The sequence below is a fragment of the Cryptomeria japonica genome, chromosome 9 (genome assembly GCF_030272615.1).
Source record: "Cryptomeria japonica chromosome 9, Sugi_1.0, whole genome shotgun sequence".
NCBI lineage: Eukaryota > Viridiplantae > Streptophyta > Pinopsida > Cupressales > Cupressaceae > Cryptomeria > Cryptomeria japonica.
The window spans coordinates 545,886,707-545,903,355 of record NC_081413.1 but is presented as its reverse complement, the minus strand read 5'-3'; the positions used below and the strand labels follow the sequence as shown (position 1 = coordinate 545,903,355).

The window sequence follows — 16,649 nt, the reverse complement described above, 5'->3', positions numbered from 1 at the left end:
TCTCTGATACCACTTGTTACAAGTGTGGTTGCCATTGCACCAAAAGATCGACCTGTTAATGCCCGATACAACCACTAGACTTATAGAATCCACAGGAGGCAGTTAGTCCCTTGTCACGAATCCCAAGGGGAGCGCTGACCATTTTGCCAACACTAAATGCCATCAATAATGGTTACGTGTTGCTTTCAAACTAGGGATAGGAAGCAGCCTCCCTGACCATCAACATAAATCATTTCATATCCAACCAGAAATTACTTTTTAATTAGCACATCTAAAGGTGGATAAAATAATTATTTTTGGAGGGGTGCAAAAAATTGCTCAAAACTTACATTAGTAAGGAACTCTATGATTTGATTATCTTCTCTAAAACAATACTTAAAAGCTATGCTCCCTGGGACCACATCGCCAACCCTAAATGCCCTCATCCTCTATAGGGGACATTTTGAGGACGTGATGATAGCTAGGATACATACCCTCCCCATCCCCCTTTTCTTTTAAAAATAGGAAACACCCCCAAGACATCAAGAAAAAGGGACACCTGTAGATGTAGGGGGCAACTAACCATCCTTGAGATGACCAAGGGACGTCCAAACCATCCCAAGGATGGCTAGCTGTCCCCTATGGCCCAAGTATTTTTGGTGCTTTTTAAAAAAGTAAACACAATTTTGATTAAGAAAAAGAAGGGATGGGTAAGCCATTAAGGTTTGTGTGATTTTGAAGGTTGTCATTTGGGCTTGGTGGCAAGTACTCCACCCCTCTACCCCACACTATATAATGAGGTATTGCCCCTAGTCTAGGGGCACTATCCCCAAACCCCCATGGGTACTGCCCCTCAACTTCATTGGATCTATTAACCCCAAATGTAATGTCCCCAGTTCTGGGACTAAACATGGTGTAGTCCTAGCAGGGTAGACCTATGACACATTCATGTCAATCACTAGCAAAAACAATAATTAGATAGGCACACAAGCAGCTACCGATTATGACTAAAGACCAACGATATGGCAAAGCAATGAAAATAGGAATTGTTTGTGGACAACGGTATCTCAACATCATGAAATCCAAGTCAACGATAATATTAGATACATATAAGGAAGCAATGATTAGGTGGCAAATTGTTTATATGATATAGCAGCGAGTGCCAAAGATGATTCAAGTCTTAAGATATCAAAGTGGGATTAATATATTGACTCCTTAATAGAAAGATTAGTAATGTGAACCTGACGACTTTATGATAATATGTTTATTGGAGACATTCAGCAATCACAAGGAATTGTATTCGATTTCTTAAGATGGCCAGCACTCAGAAGGTGTGATTAACGTATGTCTTATTAATAACTAATATTCGTGTAAATGGTGGGATTAGCACATGTAATCAAAATCCACGTTAAAGTGTGATTAGGACCCTAACAATTAACTATGATGAGATGCTAGGAAGGGATGTGTCCATCCCAAGCCAAGGGTTCGATTTGCCAAACAATGAAGAGATGTGACTCCTCATATCCCCATCTTCTCATGACATATTAAAGAGACTCTCATATCATTCCAAAGGGGCATCGATGGAAGAATATCAAAAGGGAATAAAAGAGAAAGAAGAAGTCTGATAAATATCAAAGGAGATAAAATACGGGCTGCAGGTCAAACTGCCTAACATACCAAGTCTGTTACATATGCTGCCAAGACTGTTAATACTGTTCAATGTAATACAGTAAATAGGGATCTGTATATATTAATATAGCAGAAATATATTAATATTAATTCAGTAATCTATATACATGAATGTAACAGAAAGCATATTAATATTTAATCAGTAATCTGTATACATGAATACAACAGAAAGTATATTAATACTTATTTGGTAATCTGCATACATGAAAATAGCTGAAAGTTAATCAATCATACTAGGTAGACATGTGAGAGTAATTCTTGCATTAATATGCATTCTGAAATGTCAACAATAAACTGTCAATCAGTTAATAACCATAATACAAATAATGTGTTCTTAACCTATCCTGAACACAAATCTGTTCTACTACCTCTATTCCCCAAGGGAGATGGGTATTGTTAGGGAGAGGCAAAGTAAAACCACTCCAAGATGAAGAGCCCCAAGGGCGAAAAGACTGATGTTCCTGACGTCTGGGCTGAAATAGGGAGGTGGTGTCAAGCGCCCTAGACAAGCCAATGCCCTCTTCTGGAAATAAGGATTAGAAAGATTTAGGATTAGGCCTGGATTAATGGCGATATTAATAATTAAACATATATTAATAAATTTTATTTCTATTTGAAGAATAAATTTTATTGTTTTTTTAAATTTAACGTTTAAACTTTAAAAAACATAATATAAATATAAAATTAAACAATTAATTTTTTTTAATTTGTAAAAATTAAAATGCCAAAAAGATAGTAGAGTTGCATTGGAATAAGACAAAAAAATGGGTCGCTGAAATAGAAAAATGTTTCTCGTCTTCCTCATTTGGTGTAGGTTTTGTTTATACCAAAAAAAGTTTAAAAATTGCATGATTGAAGATTTTGTTAATTAAGTTTAGTAAGATTCATGTCAAAATTTTAAAAAATCAAATCACAGTATCCACTACAGCTTGAAAATTGGGAACTTTTGGGCACATGTGGATATGGTATCTAACATGTATCTACATCATATCGCACTCGTATCCATATTGGATATGAGGATACACGCACTTGGGGAGGAGTATGGGTGTTTATGGCTACTACATTACATACATGCATACATACATATGTTCCACCATGTTTCTGAGACAAGGACATCATGCCTTGTCTGGGAGGAATGCATTTCAAGGAAAAAAAAATTGGAGGCCATTTTAGGTGACAATTGGGGAAGGCTATTAAAAAACAAGGAAATTCCAAATATTCATGTAATAACATTGATAAGGCATTCATCATATACAACATAGATCCTTAATACATAACATTTACAAAATGCCCAAAGGTTGCAAGTTCCAATTACAAAATAACAAAAACAGAGAAAATATGTTGGTACTCTTGAACTTGCAAAGAACTTGTGGAGTCAATGAGCTTGGTGACAAGAAGTTCGGGACTGCATATTGAGATTGGAAAGGAAGCTAGCTCAATAAGACTAAAACCTTTGCCAATATATGTTGCAAACCTACAATTTTGTGACTACAAAAACAATTAAAAACTAATGTTTCAATGGTAGAAAATTACTATATTGGGATAGAAACACCACCTTGAGAGGTACAAATGGAGCTTGAAATCCTAGGCATTGTTTTGCGCCTGAATTTTATCTTGTAAATACCCTACTCTTTTACCAACTTCAATGGCTGAAAACTACTTGCAAAGCCAACCCTAATAACATGTGGCTGTCATACACCAAAAAGGGAGCTTGAAAATCTATTATTTTGCAAACCAAAATCTCTTATGTAGTGCTAAGAGTGGTGTGGGGACGCACAAAAGAACAATAAAATAATAATTTAATATATTTGAGGTTTTTTTATAGAAAAATTGAGTGTAATTGCAAGGAGACAGCTAGCTATCCTCAACACTATTAGGGTATGTCAATGACATACCCAACTGCCTTGGGGACAAAAAAAGTCCCCGTGTTTTTGAAACATTAGGGTTGTTTTTTAATTGGGGACGACAGGGGGATGTTTCCAAGGTGTCCCCCAAGTCTCCAATATCTATTCAATTACGGATTACCCATTGTCACAAAGGTTCTATAATGTCCATGATGAATGCTTGATCATTGTTATCATACAAATATTTGAAATTTCCTTATATTTTATAATTTCCCCTATTTTTTAATAGTCATCTCCTAAAAAATGGCCTTAAAAAAATCTTGTCTTGAAAATGCATACCCACATCCCCTACCATCCCCATCCCAAAAACTTGGGGGAGCATAACTTAAAATAAATCATTTCGAAACATCAAGCAGACAATTCGGCTTTCACAATGATATTTCTCAACTTTCAATCCACCAAAGAATTTCCTTGCATGTCATAAATGATCAACAAGGAGTCTTCTTCAACCTCCAAATTCTTACATGCCATTAAAGCTACCCACTTGAGCCCATCCAAATCAACAAGGATTCTACTTCATTATTTGATTTGTTGCTAGATAGAAAGAACTTCCTCTTAAAAAGAGACTAGAAGGGAAACAAATAATAACCCCACCACCTACTTGACCAAGATTGCCTCTCACAACTTCATAAAAATTTGTTTAAAATAACCATCCCTAGACAAAGACCAAGATACAACCTTGCACGTGATATTGTTAACTTACCCATTAATAAGGGGAGACAAAAGATCCTAACAATTGTTGAAAATTTTGAGCTCCTTAGGAATGGAAGAAGATTTCACCTTTGCCAATGAAAATTTTGTGGAGGGTAGTGTGGAATCAATAATTCTATTCACTATCTTTCATGGAAGTAGGAAATTTCTACTTAAAATTTGGCAATTGTGCTCCAACACAAAGTCATAAACAAAGCAATAGAGTGATATGCCAAGAAATTTCAAAGGAAAAGTTCCTTCAACTACAAAAAGTGCTCCTTCAAGCTAGGTGGAAACACCCAAGACATCTTGTGATTCCAGAAAAGCACTACTCTAAATGTTTTGAGATTAATCAAAAATGTGAAATTGAGGACTTCTTGGTCCATGCTTATTCATGACTAATATATCCAAGCACTTTGGTGGGTGCTAAATCAATAAATACACAATTGCATGAAAACACTTAAATACAAAATGCAAGAAGCAAATCTGCATCTTTTAGCATGCATCCCAACATTTCTGCAATCAACAACATTTAGTTGAGGCATGTATGTTGTGGTCAACTATCTTTTGATTGTTGTGGTCATTGAGGTTTTAAAGACATGTCATTTTTGGATATGTTTTTATGGACTAGCAAGGAATGGCATTGCATGCTCTGAGGATGCGGTTTCATGGCACGGGCTAGGGGAAACCCTAGCCATGCTTTCTTTTGTTCTGGGATCTATGCTTGAGAACGTGTGTGGAGTGGAAGGCTGTGAGTTTTGTGGGGGATCGTTGCTTGCAGTCGTGGGGTGGAGAGGTGTGTGGGGACGGTGAGGGTCCAATGTTGAAGCTGCCCTTCCATGTTTTCTTTTGTTTGTCTGTGGTGGCGTCCAGCATTCTTGCTGGTTCGTTTGCTTCTTGTGTGCCTTGTTTTGCGAGCCGCTTGGAGGAAGGGTGTGTTAGGGTTTTAAGGCTCGAGGCTTTTTTCACTCCCATTTGGGGGATTTTCCTCTTCAGGGAGGTTGTTTCGTTCCAGATATCTAGATCGGATGACAATTGGGACAATGGATGTCTCAAGTCGGCTTCATTGATGCATACAAGAGCTAAGGAGTCTGGGGAAAAAAATCTTCAGGGTGGTGGATTTGAACCCTCGAGGGGTTTATCTAGTTTAAAGAAAGTTAACGGTTGCTAGGAGAGGTGCCAAGATCGTTGTGTCCTGATTATCCAGCCCGATTCAATCTCGGAGGATGTGGCATATTGGAGCAATCATGCCCTCATTTGCAAGTTTATGGGATTGAGACTTTCTCTGCCGGTTCTAGAGTCTTGGGCCCGGCGGACCTGGAATCCTGAGGGGTAAATGGAGATTTTATTGGCTGCAAATAATTATTTTGTGGTGGTTTTCTCTTGCATGGCAGATAGAAATAGAGCCTTTGAAGGAGGCCCTTATTTCTTTGATAAGGTAGGCCTTTTCATTAAGCCCTGGCACGTGGGATTCAATTCTATGGAGAATCTTCCTTCTAAGGTCCCTATTTGGGTTCGCCTTCCAAGGCTACCGCTGGAATTCTGGAAGACTGATATTCTTCACTCGATTGCACAGAAAGGTAATCTCCTTTGCTCGTATCTAGTTGGATCTTCTACTCAAACCCAGGACAGAAAGGTAATCTCCTTTGCTCGTATCTATGTTGAAATTGATTTGAATAAGCCTCTGCCAGATTCTATAGAGTCATGTGATGCAGAGCCACAGGGAAACTAGGTAGGATTCCCAATCCCAACACACTCACTCAACTTGCTCCAATTGATCAATCAACAAGGCTTACCTCCACACGTCAACCTTACAACAAACTCACAACACCAATGGTGGGCATCACTCAATACTAGACAGCATACCTCTACCTATAGCCCTTACTCACACTAGGCCATATGCACTCAAAAGCTCAAACACGAATAAGAAAGCATAGACCCAGACCACCTTCATACCATGTCATTTCTCATCCCTCTTGACATGTTTCATGCATTGGAAGTAGTCTACAAACTTCCTAATATCCTTGTTCTTCACAAAGGCTTCACAATCCTTGTAGCCCTAGTTTTTGAGTCTTTGAGGAATAACTCACAAACTTCCCAAACCACTTGACAAACAAATTGTAGATTTGAGTACCCTTTTAGGCCCTCTATAACATATGTCAAACTCAGGTGGGAGTCCTTTGGACCAGATGTATGGAATACTACATGTCCTAATTGGTCAAGAGCCCCAATTAGGCCTGTTTTACAAAGCAACCCCTCTAGAATGGACTCACAGAAACTTTACAACCATTTGGACACTCAGAAAATGTGTCAAAACCAAGGATTCCACAATAAGTTTGGGCTTGCACTCAACTAGTTTCCTTCAAACCAATCTACCCCTCTTCAATTGCTTGTCATTACACAATGCCAAGCATTTCAGTGCACCTTTTTCTCTCCTCCACTCACAACCACCTCTGTCAGTCCTACCATGCTATGATACACCTATTGGCCCGACATCCCCTTGAGTTTGAGGAATTTTCACTCTTGGGAATGTTTGGAACCAACCATGTCTTATTAAACCCTCGGTAGGGTTTCCTCAAAACCCAGAACTGAAGAAAATCAATTCCCTAGCTCCAAACTTTGTTTCAACCCCTGCAACCACTTGGAGATGTTAGATATAACACTGTTTCAACCCTCCAAACACATTAGACGCATTCACCAATCGGAAACAATAATGAAACAAAAAGAATACATGGACTGAGACACAAATTCCTGCATCAAAGATGGCTTCTCATTCATCAAATCTTCATCAATCATACAAGTTCAGCCTCAAAGGCTTTTATATGCAACATCCAACGTCTCCCAACGTCCACAACTGAAATTTGAACCATAGGACCGTTGGAGACGAACTAACCACAAAAGTTGTTAAGTTGACAACAAAAGTTGTCATGACAGTTTGACAACAATGTACAACTTTGCACTCTTGGCCCTACAACCGACAAAACCAACACAAAACCATTACATAGGAGTCAAATATGACCACATAACACAAATGACATCTTTCAGGACTCATCTTGGTCCTTTTGAACAAGTGTGACCAAGGTTGACCCCCTAGATCCTATTACATGACTAGATAAACAAGATGGCTATAAAGCCTTACAAACATGATATTGTTCCACTTGGATCTTAAGATCCTTATTAATTACATTCAAAACAAGAAAGATTAAATTGCTCATGGGTTGGACTCATCATGTCCACTTGGTGCCCCTGCACCATTATGTCTAGGTTCCTCTTCCTAGATTCAACCATTGGATTATGAAACTATCCCCTTCAGATGTAGAATCTGTCATGAATATGGGCATTTGCAAAGGAAGTGTCCCCGATCTATTTCGTCTTTGGCAACATCTAATGCTCCTTCCAGACTTAACCCCAAGGTAAATAAGGGCAAAGCTCCTATGCCTGAGGTAAATGCAAATAAGGAGGGCTTCATGCCGATTAAGCCTCAAAATAAGGGGAGAGGGCAAAAGAGAACTTGGAAAGACAAGCAAAGTAATTTGAGCTTTAATAGGTTTGATGTCTTGGATGTTCTCACTCGAGAAGAAGGAATTCCTATGGAGTTATCCTCAGGGGTGATAGCTTTGGGAGGAGCAGTCCCAAAGGATGAGGGGAATGATAACCAAAGTTTGGCATTACAAGATCAGCGGGAGAGACTAATGGACATGGATTTAAATCCCCAAATCCCTGAAGTACCTCATCCTAGCGGGAAGATGGTGCTTACTATTGGGGCTGCTTTGGATACCCAGGTGTCTTCTCCAGCAAAAGGGGCAGCGAACTCTGGTAAGAGTAGTAAGGCCTCTCAGGCCTTGGGGTTGCAGCAAAAAGTTCTAAAAAAAGGGTCTCTGGAGAAACCCTTGAGGATAGATTATAAGACAGATCAAGAGAAGTTAAAGTTAATTGGGGATACTTTGGTGGAATCTAGGTCAGTGAAAACCATAGAAACGAGACTCAGACTCGGCACAGACTCGGCAAGGCTGACCCGACTCAGGACTCGGCAAAAAATCGACAGGAATCAGTCACGAGTCCCTGAGACTCGGCTAGGGTCACTCAGCTCGGGACTCAACGAGTCCTGGCAAGTCCTGGAACTGAAAACCATTGACTCTCATTTCTCTCAGTCCCAAAAATGATAGTTCTCTCTTGGAATGTGAGGGGTATAAACAGCATCCCTAGACAAAAGGTTGTTCGCGCTTTAATTGATACTCATTGCCCTGATGTAGTTTTTATTCAAGAAACAAAGTTGACTGTAGATGGCATGTTGGAGAGAGCTCCTAACATTTGGTGTAGTGGGCTTAATCAGTGTGTTGGAGCTTCTGGTAGTTCAGGTGGGTTAGCCTGTCTCTGGGATCCACGGAAGGTTATCCCCCTTGGATGGATGTCTAGCCATTCTTCTATTTCTCTAGTTGCTTCCAATTTGGTCTCTGGTGAAGTTTGCCTTTTAACTAATGTTTATGCTCCTACGGATTTACTAGGTAAATCTCGAATTTGGGAGCATATTAGATATGTCTGTTCCTTAACGCCCTATCTGCCATGGGTTATGGCTGGTGATTTCAATGCAGTTTGCAACCTGGGAGAAAAAAGAGGTGTCGCTAGGCTTGACCCTTCTACTCACCTTCTCAATACGAATATTGAACTCTTGAACCTCATTGATGTGAAGCCAAATAATGTTACATTCACTTGGAATAATAGAAGATATGGTGAGGATGCAATCTTGAAGAGGCTTAATAGATTCCTTGTATCTTGCTTCTGGATTAGCAACAGATGGACTACTAGCTCAGAAATCCTAGATTGGAGGGGTTCGGATCACTGGCCGATCAAGCTCTCAGTGGAGGCTTTTATAGCTCCAAGGAATCCTCCCTTTAAGTTTCAACTAATGTGGTTGAGGGACCTTTCTCTCCATGATCTAATGTCAGTTTGGGGGTATCAAGGAAAACCGACTCATGGTAGAGCCATGTACTCCTTTATCAAAAGACTTCAATTTGTGAAATATCAGCTTAAGATTTAGGGTTAGCATTTTTTGGATACATTATGGATAGGATGTCATATCCACGTGTATCCAGCATGGAAAAAAATTAGATGGTATTTTGGATACCATCAGATACAATACTCAGGCCATACTTGAGTCATATCATACACATAACTGGCACAGCAGTACACATATTGGGGGTTTTACCATGGCATATCCTACAAGTTTGCTAGTGGTGCATTCGTAAGGTCAAATGCTATAATGTAGAATTTGTGGTGGTTAAATTGTAAAGGTTTATTGAAGGACATTGGTATCCTTCATTATAACTTGGTTGTAACAGCTTCTTAATCTATTTTAAAAACACTATGGCTCCTTTAAGCTAAAAGATTCACCGTAACTTCTTTGTTACAATCTCTATGACAATATTATTTATAATTTCTCTGACTTTAAAATGCAACATAGCTGTCCTTGACCTATCACACATATTTTGATTGCATTTTCTGATACAAATAACCAAAACTTTTACTTAAATAGGATCGTAGTAATGGTATTAGAGCATGTCAGGTTCACCACTAAGCATGCAGATCAGTTGGCATCAACATGTCAAATATTCAGGAAAGACTAAAAATAGTTGTTAATTCCTTGTACTCACAGGCATACCACGTAATGTGGAAAGCTCTCAATGATCATTTTCTCATGACCCGGAATTCATTAATGATTCCACTTTAGATTCAATTTTTGTATTTTTTTACTCCTGTTGGATTCAAATGTTAGTTTTACGATGTCATGAAGCTATGTGTTTAGTGCCGGTGCACCTGTAATTTGAAATGTGAAGCTTTCAAATTCCTGCCACAAGAAAAGGTACTTCCTTAAATTCTTCCTCACAACTTTTCAGTTTCATTATTTGATTTATTTTATTATCTCAATAAATGTTTCCATCCTTGAAAATACTACTAAAAAATTTTTGGTTACCACATTTATGACTTATTTTCAATGCTTGCTGATTACTATTTCAACAATATCAGTGGAACAGATACATTCAACTTATTAGCAGGCATTAGCGCAAAGTATATAAGTTCTTGTTTCTGATCTTCTGTCATTCCCGTGACTCTATCTTTGACATTATGTTGTCAATTGGCGCAATCTTGTAGTTTGTAAGATATTGTATGGCTATCCTCTGGTACACAATAAGCCTTGGAGCTAGGGCATACAATTAATCCCCAGCAATGTAGGACACCCAAATCCCACATTATGGCCCCAGATCCAAGTTCACTTTGCAGATGCATCAAAATTACAACAATGGCCACAAGCCAACCATCACCATCTATAAAAGATGAGAGGTCTTTCGACGTCTTCCAGGACAAAATGACCTGCAGGACCTTTCATAAAGGCCAAATTGACATCCAGGACTTTTCCTACAATCTACTGTTTGAATGCACTGGAAATTTGAGCGGTTTTCATGTTTATAAAAAATAGGAGGAAAAACCCTAAAGCTGCGAAGCTTTGAAAGTAGGGAGAAGAAACGGTGGCTAAAATGGAGGAGGAGACAGGAGCACTTACGAGGCAAGGGAGGCGAAGCCTCAGCCGCCGATCCCATCGCTCCGGCGAAACGAATACTAGATGCGCTCCAAGCCATGGCCAATCACGCCTGCTATCTCTCTTCCTCCAGCACCACAACCCACCGAAATTAGAGAAGGAAGATCAACCGCCCGTTGTATGAACTACATGCCTGTGGCCAGTTTTTCCTCTCATCAACTTTCTGTTTCTGCATACTCGCCTCGTGGACCGCTCTTTTCTTGCCAACTCATCACCTCCGGATAGTAAGGCAACCCCTTTCTCCTCTGCTTTGTTTCCACCGTGATCCGCCCACGTCCCTACAAGTGTCCCCATCGCATGGGCCCATGATTAAAAATCGTTAGTTAAACTTCAGCACGATCTTTTTCATGGGAAGCAAACTGCTGGTTTATGATTTGATGGCCATATGACCGTACTTCAAGATATTTTTAAACTACAGTCAAAATTTTGGGAACATCGAATAAGAGATCATGTCAATTTTTATATGAGACAGGTTTTTAGAAAGGTAAATTTTAATACATAATGGTCAATCGTCAAATTTAGAGCTTGTAATTCATATTATTGATTAAATTGGTTTAAAATATTGACAAGGGAAAAGTAATTAAATAACTGCAATCAGTTTAGGCTAATTAAATATGGAGAATTAAATAAATTGAAAAATAGATAAATAATATGGGTGGTGATATGATATTTAATTTAATAATAAGGTTAAATAATGAGATCTTTGAAAAAATCTATGTTAGTTTTGAAAATAATATTTTTCTATTAACAAGTTGTTGTTTGGAAGTTTGCATTGGATTTTTCTTCTATTAAAAAAATAATTTCATGGTTTTACAATGAATTTGTAGTTGTGGATCTATACTTGAACTTTGGATTATCTTAGTAATTATAGTGTTTTGATCAATAACTTTACTTGATATACAACGGTCCACTCTTCTCTTTTTAAATATCTAGGGACTTGTCAGTATTTAAAAATATATGAAGGGTTGTGGATCATCAAAGTGTGTAGATAATCAATTCTTTATATTATACCAAATCAAAGTGTGTTGCTACTAATTACTAAAATACTCTATAATGGTATACTTTTAAAAGCTTGAAAATATTAGAATATGGTTAGAAATAATGCATTTAATATCTTTAAATATTAATAAATTGCATCAAATTGTACTAAATATGTGTTTAGCCATCTTAAGATAGAAATGTGAAGGGGATCTATGAGTCAAACTTGAGTCTTGAATTTTACATTGAAGTGGGATAAGTTCAAATTTGTCCAAAATAAGATAATGATTAAATCAAAATGATGAACAATTAAAAAGTAGTGCATAAATTAATGTGATAATTAATCAAATAAAATAAATATATAAGAATATGTGTAATAAAAAAAAAGATATATATAAATATGAATACATTTAATTAAAAAATATCAAAAAAATGAACGCCTCTTTATATAAACAAGAAATTAAAAAATTATATATATATATATATATATATATATATATATATATATATATATATATATATACAAATTTCATAATTTTGAACATATTAGTTAAAACGGTTTTTAAAATACATTTTAAAGTTAACATAAAAAAACTATCCTAAATAAATAAAATTTAAAAAATTATAATTAGTGATGGTTAAGTTGTTGTGTCGTTGTTCTTATCATCAAGATTCAAACCCCATTGGGGTGTTATTGTTGAATGTTTAAATGGAGATGATTTCCCCCATTTGTGACCTCAAATAATAAGGAGGGTGATATTTAACTCAATAATTGCATAAACATGAAGGTTAAATAGATGAAATTTTGATATGGATTTATCTTGGAAATCAGTAATGTTTTGTTCTATAACTTCTCAATATTTAAAAATATCTCAAGCATTGTTGATTAGCCACTACGGAGTAATTTCTCTGAATCAACACTCAAATGTACAAGTGTTTGAGAATGTAGATTATATTTACTATCAAAACATGTTGCTACTAATAATTAAAATACTCTAGAACGCACTTTCAAAAGTCTAAATATATTAGAAGGTGATTAAAATGAATGCATTTAATATCTTAAAATACTAATATATAGCATAGTTTGTATTCAATATGTGTTTAGCCAACATAAGGTAGATAAATGAAGGGCATTAATTGGGCATTAATTGGTTAAATTTGAGTTTTGAATTTTAAATTAAAGTTGAGATAATTTTACAATTGTAAATTTGTCTCAAAATAAAATAACAATCAAATCAAAATGACAAATAGTTAAATAAAAGTGCATAAATTAACGAGATAAATAATAAATTTATAAGAACATACGTTTAGATACATTTAATCAAATAAAAATGCTACAGAAATGAACCAACTTTACATGAACAAGAAACTAAATAAAAAATTATATATATACAAGTTTCACTATTTCAAATACATTAATTAAAAAGTGAATCCTTCTATGTGTACAATTTTTAAAATGTATAATTAATTATGAAAGTTAAAATTATTATTATTATTAAAATATTAAGCATAATTTACTATTAAATAAAGGAAGTAATAGATTATTCTTGAAATAAATATTAGCACAAGCAATATATATATATATATATATATATATATATATATATATATCAAAATCATCAATGAGAATAACAACACTACACAAATTGATAAGTAGGAAATATTTTCCACAACACTACAAAAATTGATTGTGTTGATGCAATGATTAAATTCTAAACTTTTTTTTTTACTCCCTTCCCACATTTGTGATCATGATGTAAAGTAAAAAGTGCTTTTCAAATTTTATTACCTTTTTTCTCTCCAATATAAGTTTACCAATTATTAATGATGATTAATGGTCTATAAACAATGAGTTAATATTATTTAAAGTTCATTGATCATATTTTTCAAGCTTTTTTTTTTTTTTTTTTTTTTTAAATTTAAGATTTAAAAAATATAAGTAGGCTTTATTGTGGGGGAAATTTTATGGTTAAGTGTGTTGAATTAGAGTGGTATTAGAATGAAGGTTTTAGGTTAGTCAAACTAGTTTTGGGATGAATAATCTTTTCTATTATTTTTGGTGTTTCACCCATGTGACATTATCTTGAAGGATGTAGAAATACACCTTTTAAAATATTCAATATGAAATTACCTTGAAGGACAAGGAAAATATACCCTTCAAAATATCTAAATTGACTAATGAAATATAGCAATTAATAATAAAAATTAGTGTAGCTAAAAGAGTTAAGTCTAACAATATTTCATTGTAATTCATACTCTATAATCTTAGTGGAACTCCAACAAACTAAAACATGCATCGTGTTGTGTCTAGAGTCAAAATGGCATAGAGAACCCTAAACTTCAATGTGATTATGCTCTCGCAATCCTGACCTTCAACTCTATGTCCTTGTTTGTCATAAGCCTATTCACCTATGTATATATATGGATTGGGTGGTATTTAAAAGCACCAATGATGGTTGTTAAAGTTAAGGAATTGTGTCTTGTCTTGATTATAGTCATATACTATGTACCAATTTAACAATGTTTAAACAAGAGTAAAGACATGTCATGCAAAATGCAAATGCAAATGCACAAAGATTTTCCTTTATATGTACAAATGTTTATATAGTGACTACTCCATATGTGAATATCAATGCTCTTTATATTCAAATGATGATGTTGTAATGTATTGTTTAGATGGTCTAGACCTCTAGTTTTTTATATAACACTATATCATTAAAATTTAAATATGTTGTGCATGAGTCATCAAGGAATGGCTTGTTAGGATCAAGTTAGTTTGGACCCATAACTGAATTTGAATTTGAAAATGGGGGTCAAAGTCACCCTAGGGATCATGACTTGGGACTTGCAACTAAGAAATAAGCACTTAGCTTCGAGTACAAGCTAAATGCCAACTCTCTATACAAAATTACTCAAAATAAATATCAAATGAGTAGAGAATAGTGTTTTGTATGCATTTTTTCCCTCTACACAACTAAATGCAGTGGGAACCAAGTGAACCTAAATCCTTATAAATAATCAAATGACTTTAGATTTCCAAACAAAAATTGAATGACACAAATTAAAAAAATTCTCGGTACACTCATAATCTAAATCCCATTCAATTATTAAAGTTGACTAGATATGTAATAAAGTTGCTTATATATGTAGATGATCCTATTTTAATGGTAAAAACAACTTACAATTTAAGGGAACACTTGAAATCACTAGAACTATTCTGCCACGAGGTGGGGATGTAGGTGAACACTAGTAATACTAAGGTCATGATCTTTACATTGAAGAGAAAGAAAGTTTATAGGGAATTTGGTTTTTTATGGCATCCCCTTGCAAGTAGTCAATGAATATAAGTACCTTGGTCTCAATTTCCACAATAAACTTGGCTAGGAAACATGTAGAGTCAAAAGGATACAAGGGGATGGAAAGTCTTGTACTCATTACAAAACAGATGCAGAAGAGCTAAACTATGGGACTAAAAAACTAAGAAAACTCTATTTGGGTTGCTAGTTGTTCTGATGGTACTATAAGGGTGTGAAGTTTGGGGTAGCAACATTTCAACAAGATAGCAAAGACATATAGAGAAATTATAAAAACATTCAATCACAAATAAACTCAATATAAAACCATTTGTTCCATATGAGATTGTCTTGGCTAAGGTCAAGGCTTTTCTTGTAGAGTCGTCAGCTATGTTCCAGTTGCTAGGTTATATAAGAAAATTAGAGAACATGGAGCTTCATCACCAGCCAAAATTGGCAACAAAAGAGAAATTAAATAGAAAGAAGATCATGTGGATCAAACCAAACAACGAATGGATGAATCAATGGGGAATTAGCATAAAAGGGTGCCCAAATAACAACAAGGAAAAAAAAAAGTACGTACAAGGAAAATTCAAAGAAAGCATTTGAACAGGACAAATCGGGAGGAAAAAATAATACTATATCAAACATTTCAATCCTACATATGACCATACACAAAATAACAACATATGAACGGAAATAAAATGGAAACAAAAATATTAATGGCACAACTAAGAACTAGTTCGCATTAACTTAGATGTAAAACCAGAAGATGAATGATACCTAAAGAAGAGTGAGCATATACAAGGCGTTGTTACTGCACTCAAGAAGTGTTGGAGAGAGAATGGTACTACATCATAGAGTGTTTGACTTACAAGGATATTTAGATCAATTACATCGAGACAATAAACATGGGACGTGGCTAATTTGGCTCCAAAATCACGATGTCGTACGATGCAAAACTTTTGTATTATGCAAACACAAAAATTGCAAAATAGACTCAGAATGGTTACTAGGCTCGACGAAAGCGCTACGACTGCTATACCCTTGTGTATAACACAAAAATTATTTTCGATGTACCACAATGTAGTCGGGGCCTTTTTGAAACCAAAATAGCCTCAACCCTAAACATGATTACCTTTAATAATATGTATGAAAGAAAAAAGAAAAAAAAAATTCAAAAAAATTCAATCAAGATAAAAAAAAACATTTTACTTCTCCTACAACCAGGGCCTAAATTTGATGGCCGTATGCCCACAAGTTGTAACAGTGTACGGTTGAGAGTGAAATTTAAGGTGGTGACGTTGGGAAATTAAAACTTTGGAATTGGGGGCTCACATGCGTGGGCGATCTGATTTTGGGAATCGCGCAGTCCAAGCGCTAAATATGCTTACACTCTTTCCCAGGAAATGTGCATTTAACTAGAACACTCTGAGGAAGAAAGTGCCGTTCATATAACGGTGGATTTTCAACTTGCTTTCAACTCGTCCCACCCTGACATTGACAAGGGAATCGCGTGAA

General features: G+C 35.7%; 1 protein-coding gene across 2 annotated transcripts in view; it reads right to left on the bottom strand.

The window, feature by feature from the left end:
- LOC131061002 (1,4-alpha-glucan-branching enzyme 1, chloroplastic/amyloplastic) overlaps window positions 1–11,080 on the bottom strand; it is a 244,948-nt gene extending 233,868 nt beyond the window's left edge. For both annotated transcript variants that reach the window (XM_057994501.2, XM_057994502.2), the window contains exon 1: window positions 10,822–11,080. In XM_057994501.2, the coding sequence (XP_057850484.1) occupies window positions 10,822–10,897 (76 nt within the window). In that variant the 5' untranslated portion in view covers window positions 10,898–11,080. The remainder of the gene's footprint in view (window positions 1–10,821) is intronic.
- Window positions 11,081–16,649: the final 5,569 nt, after the last annotated feature.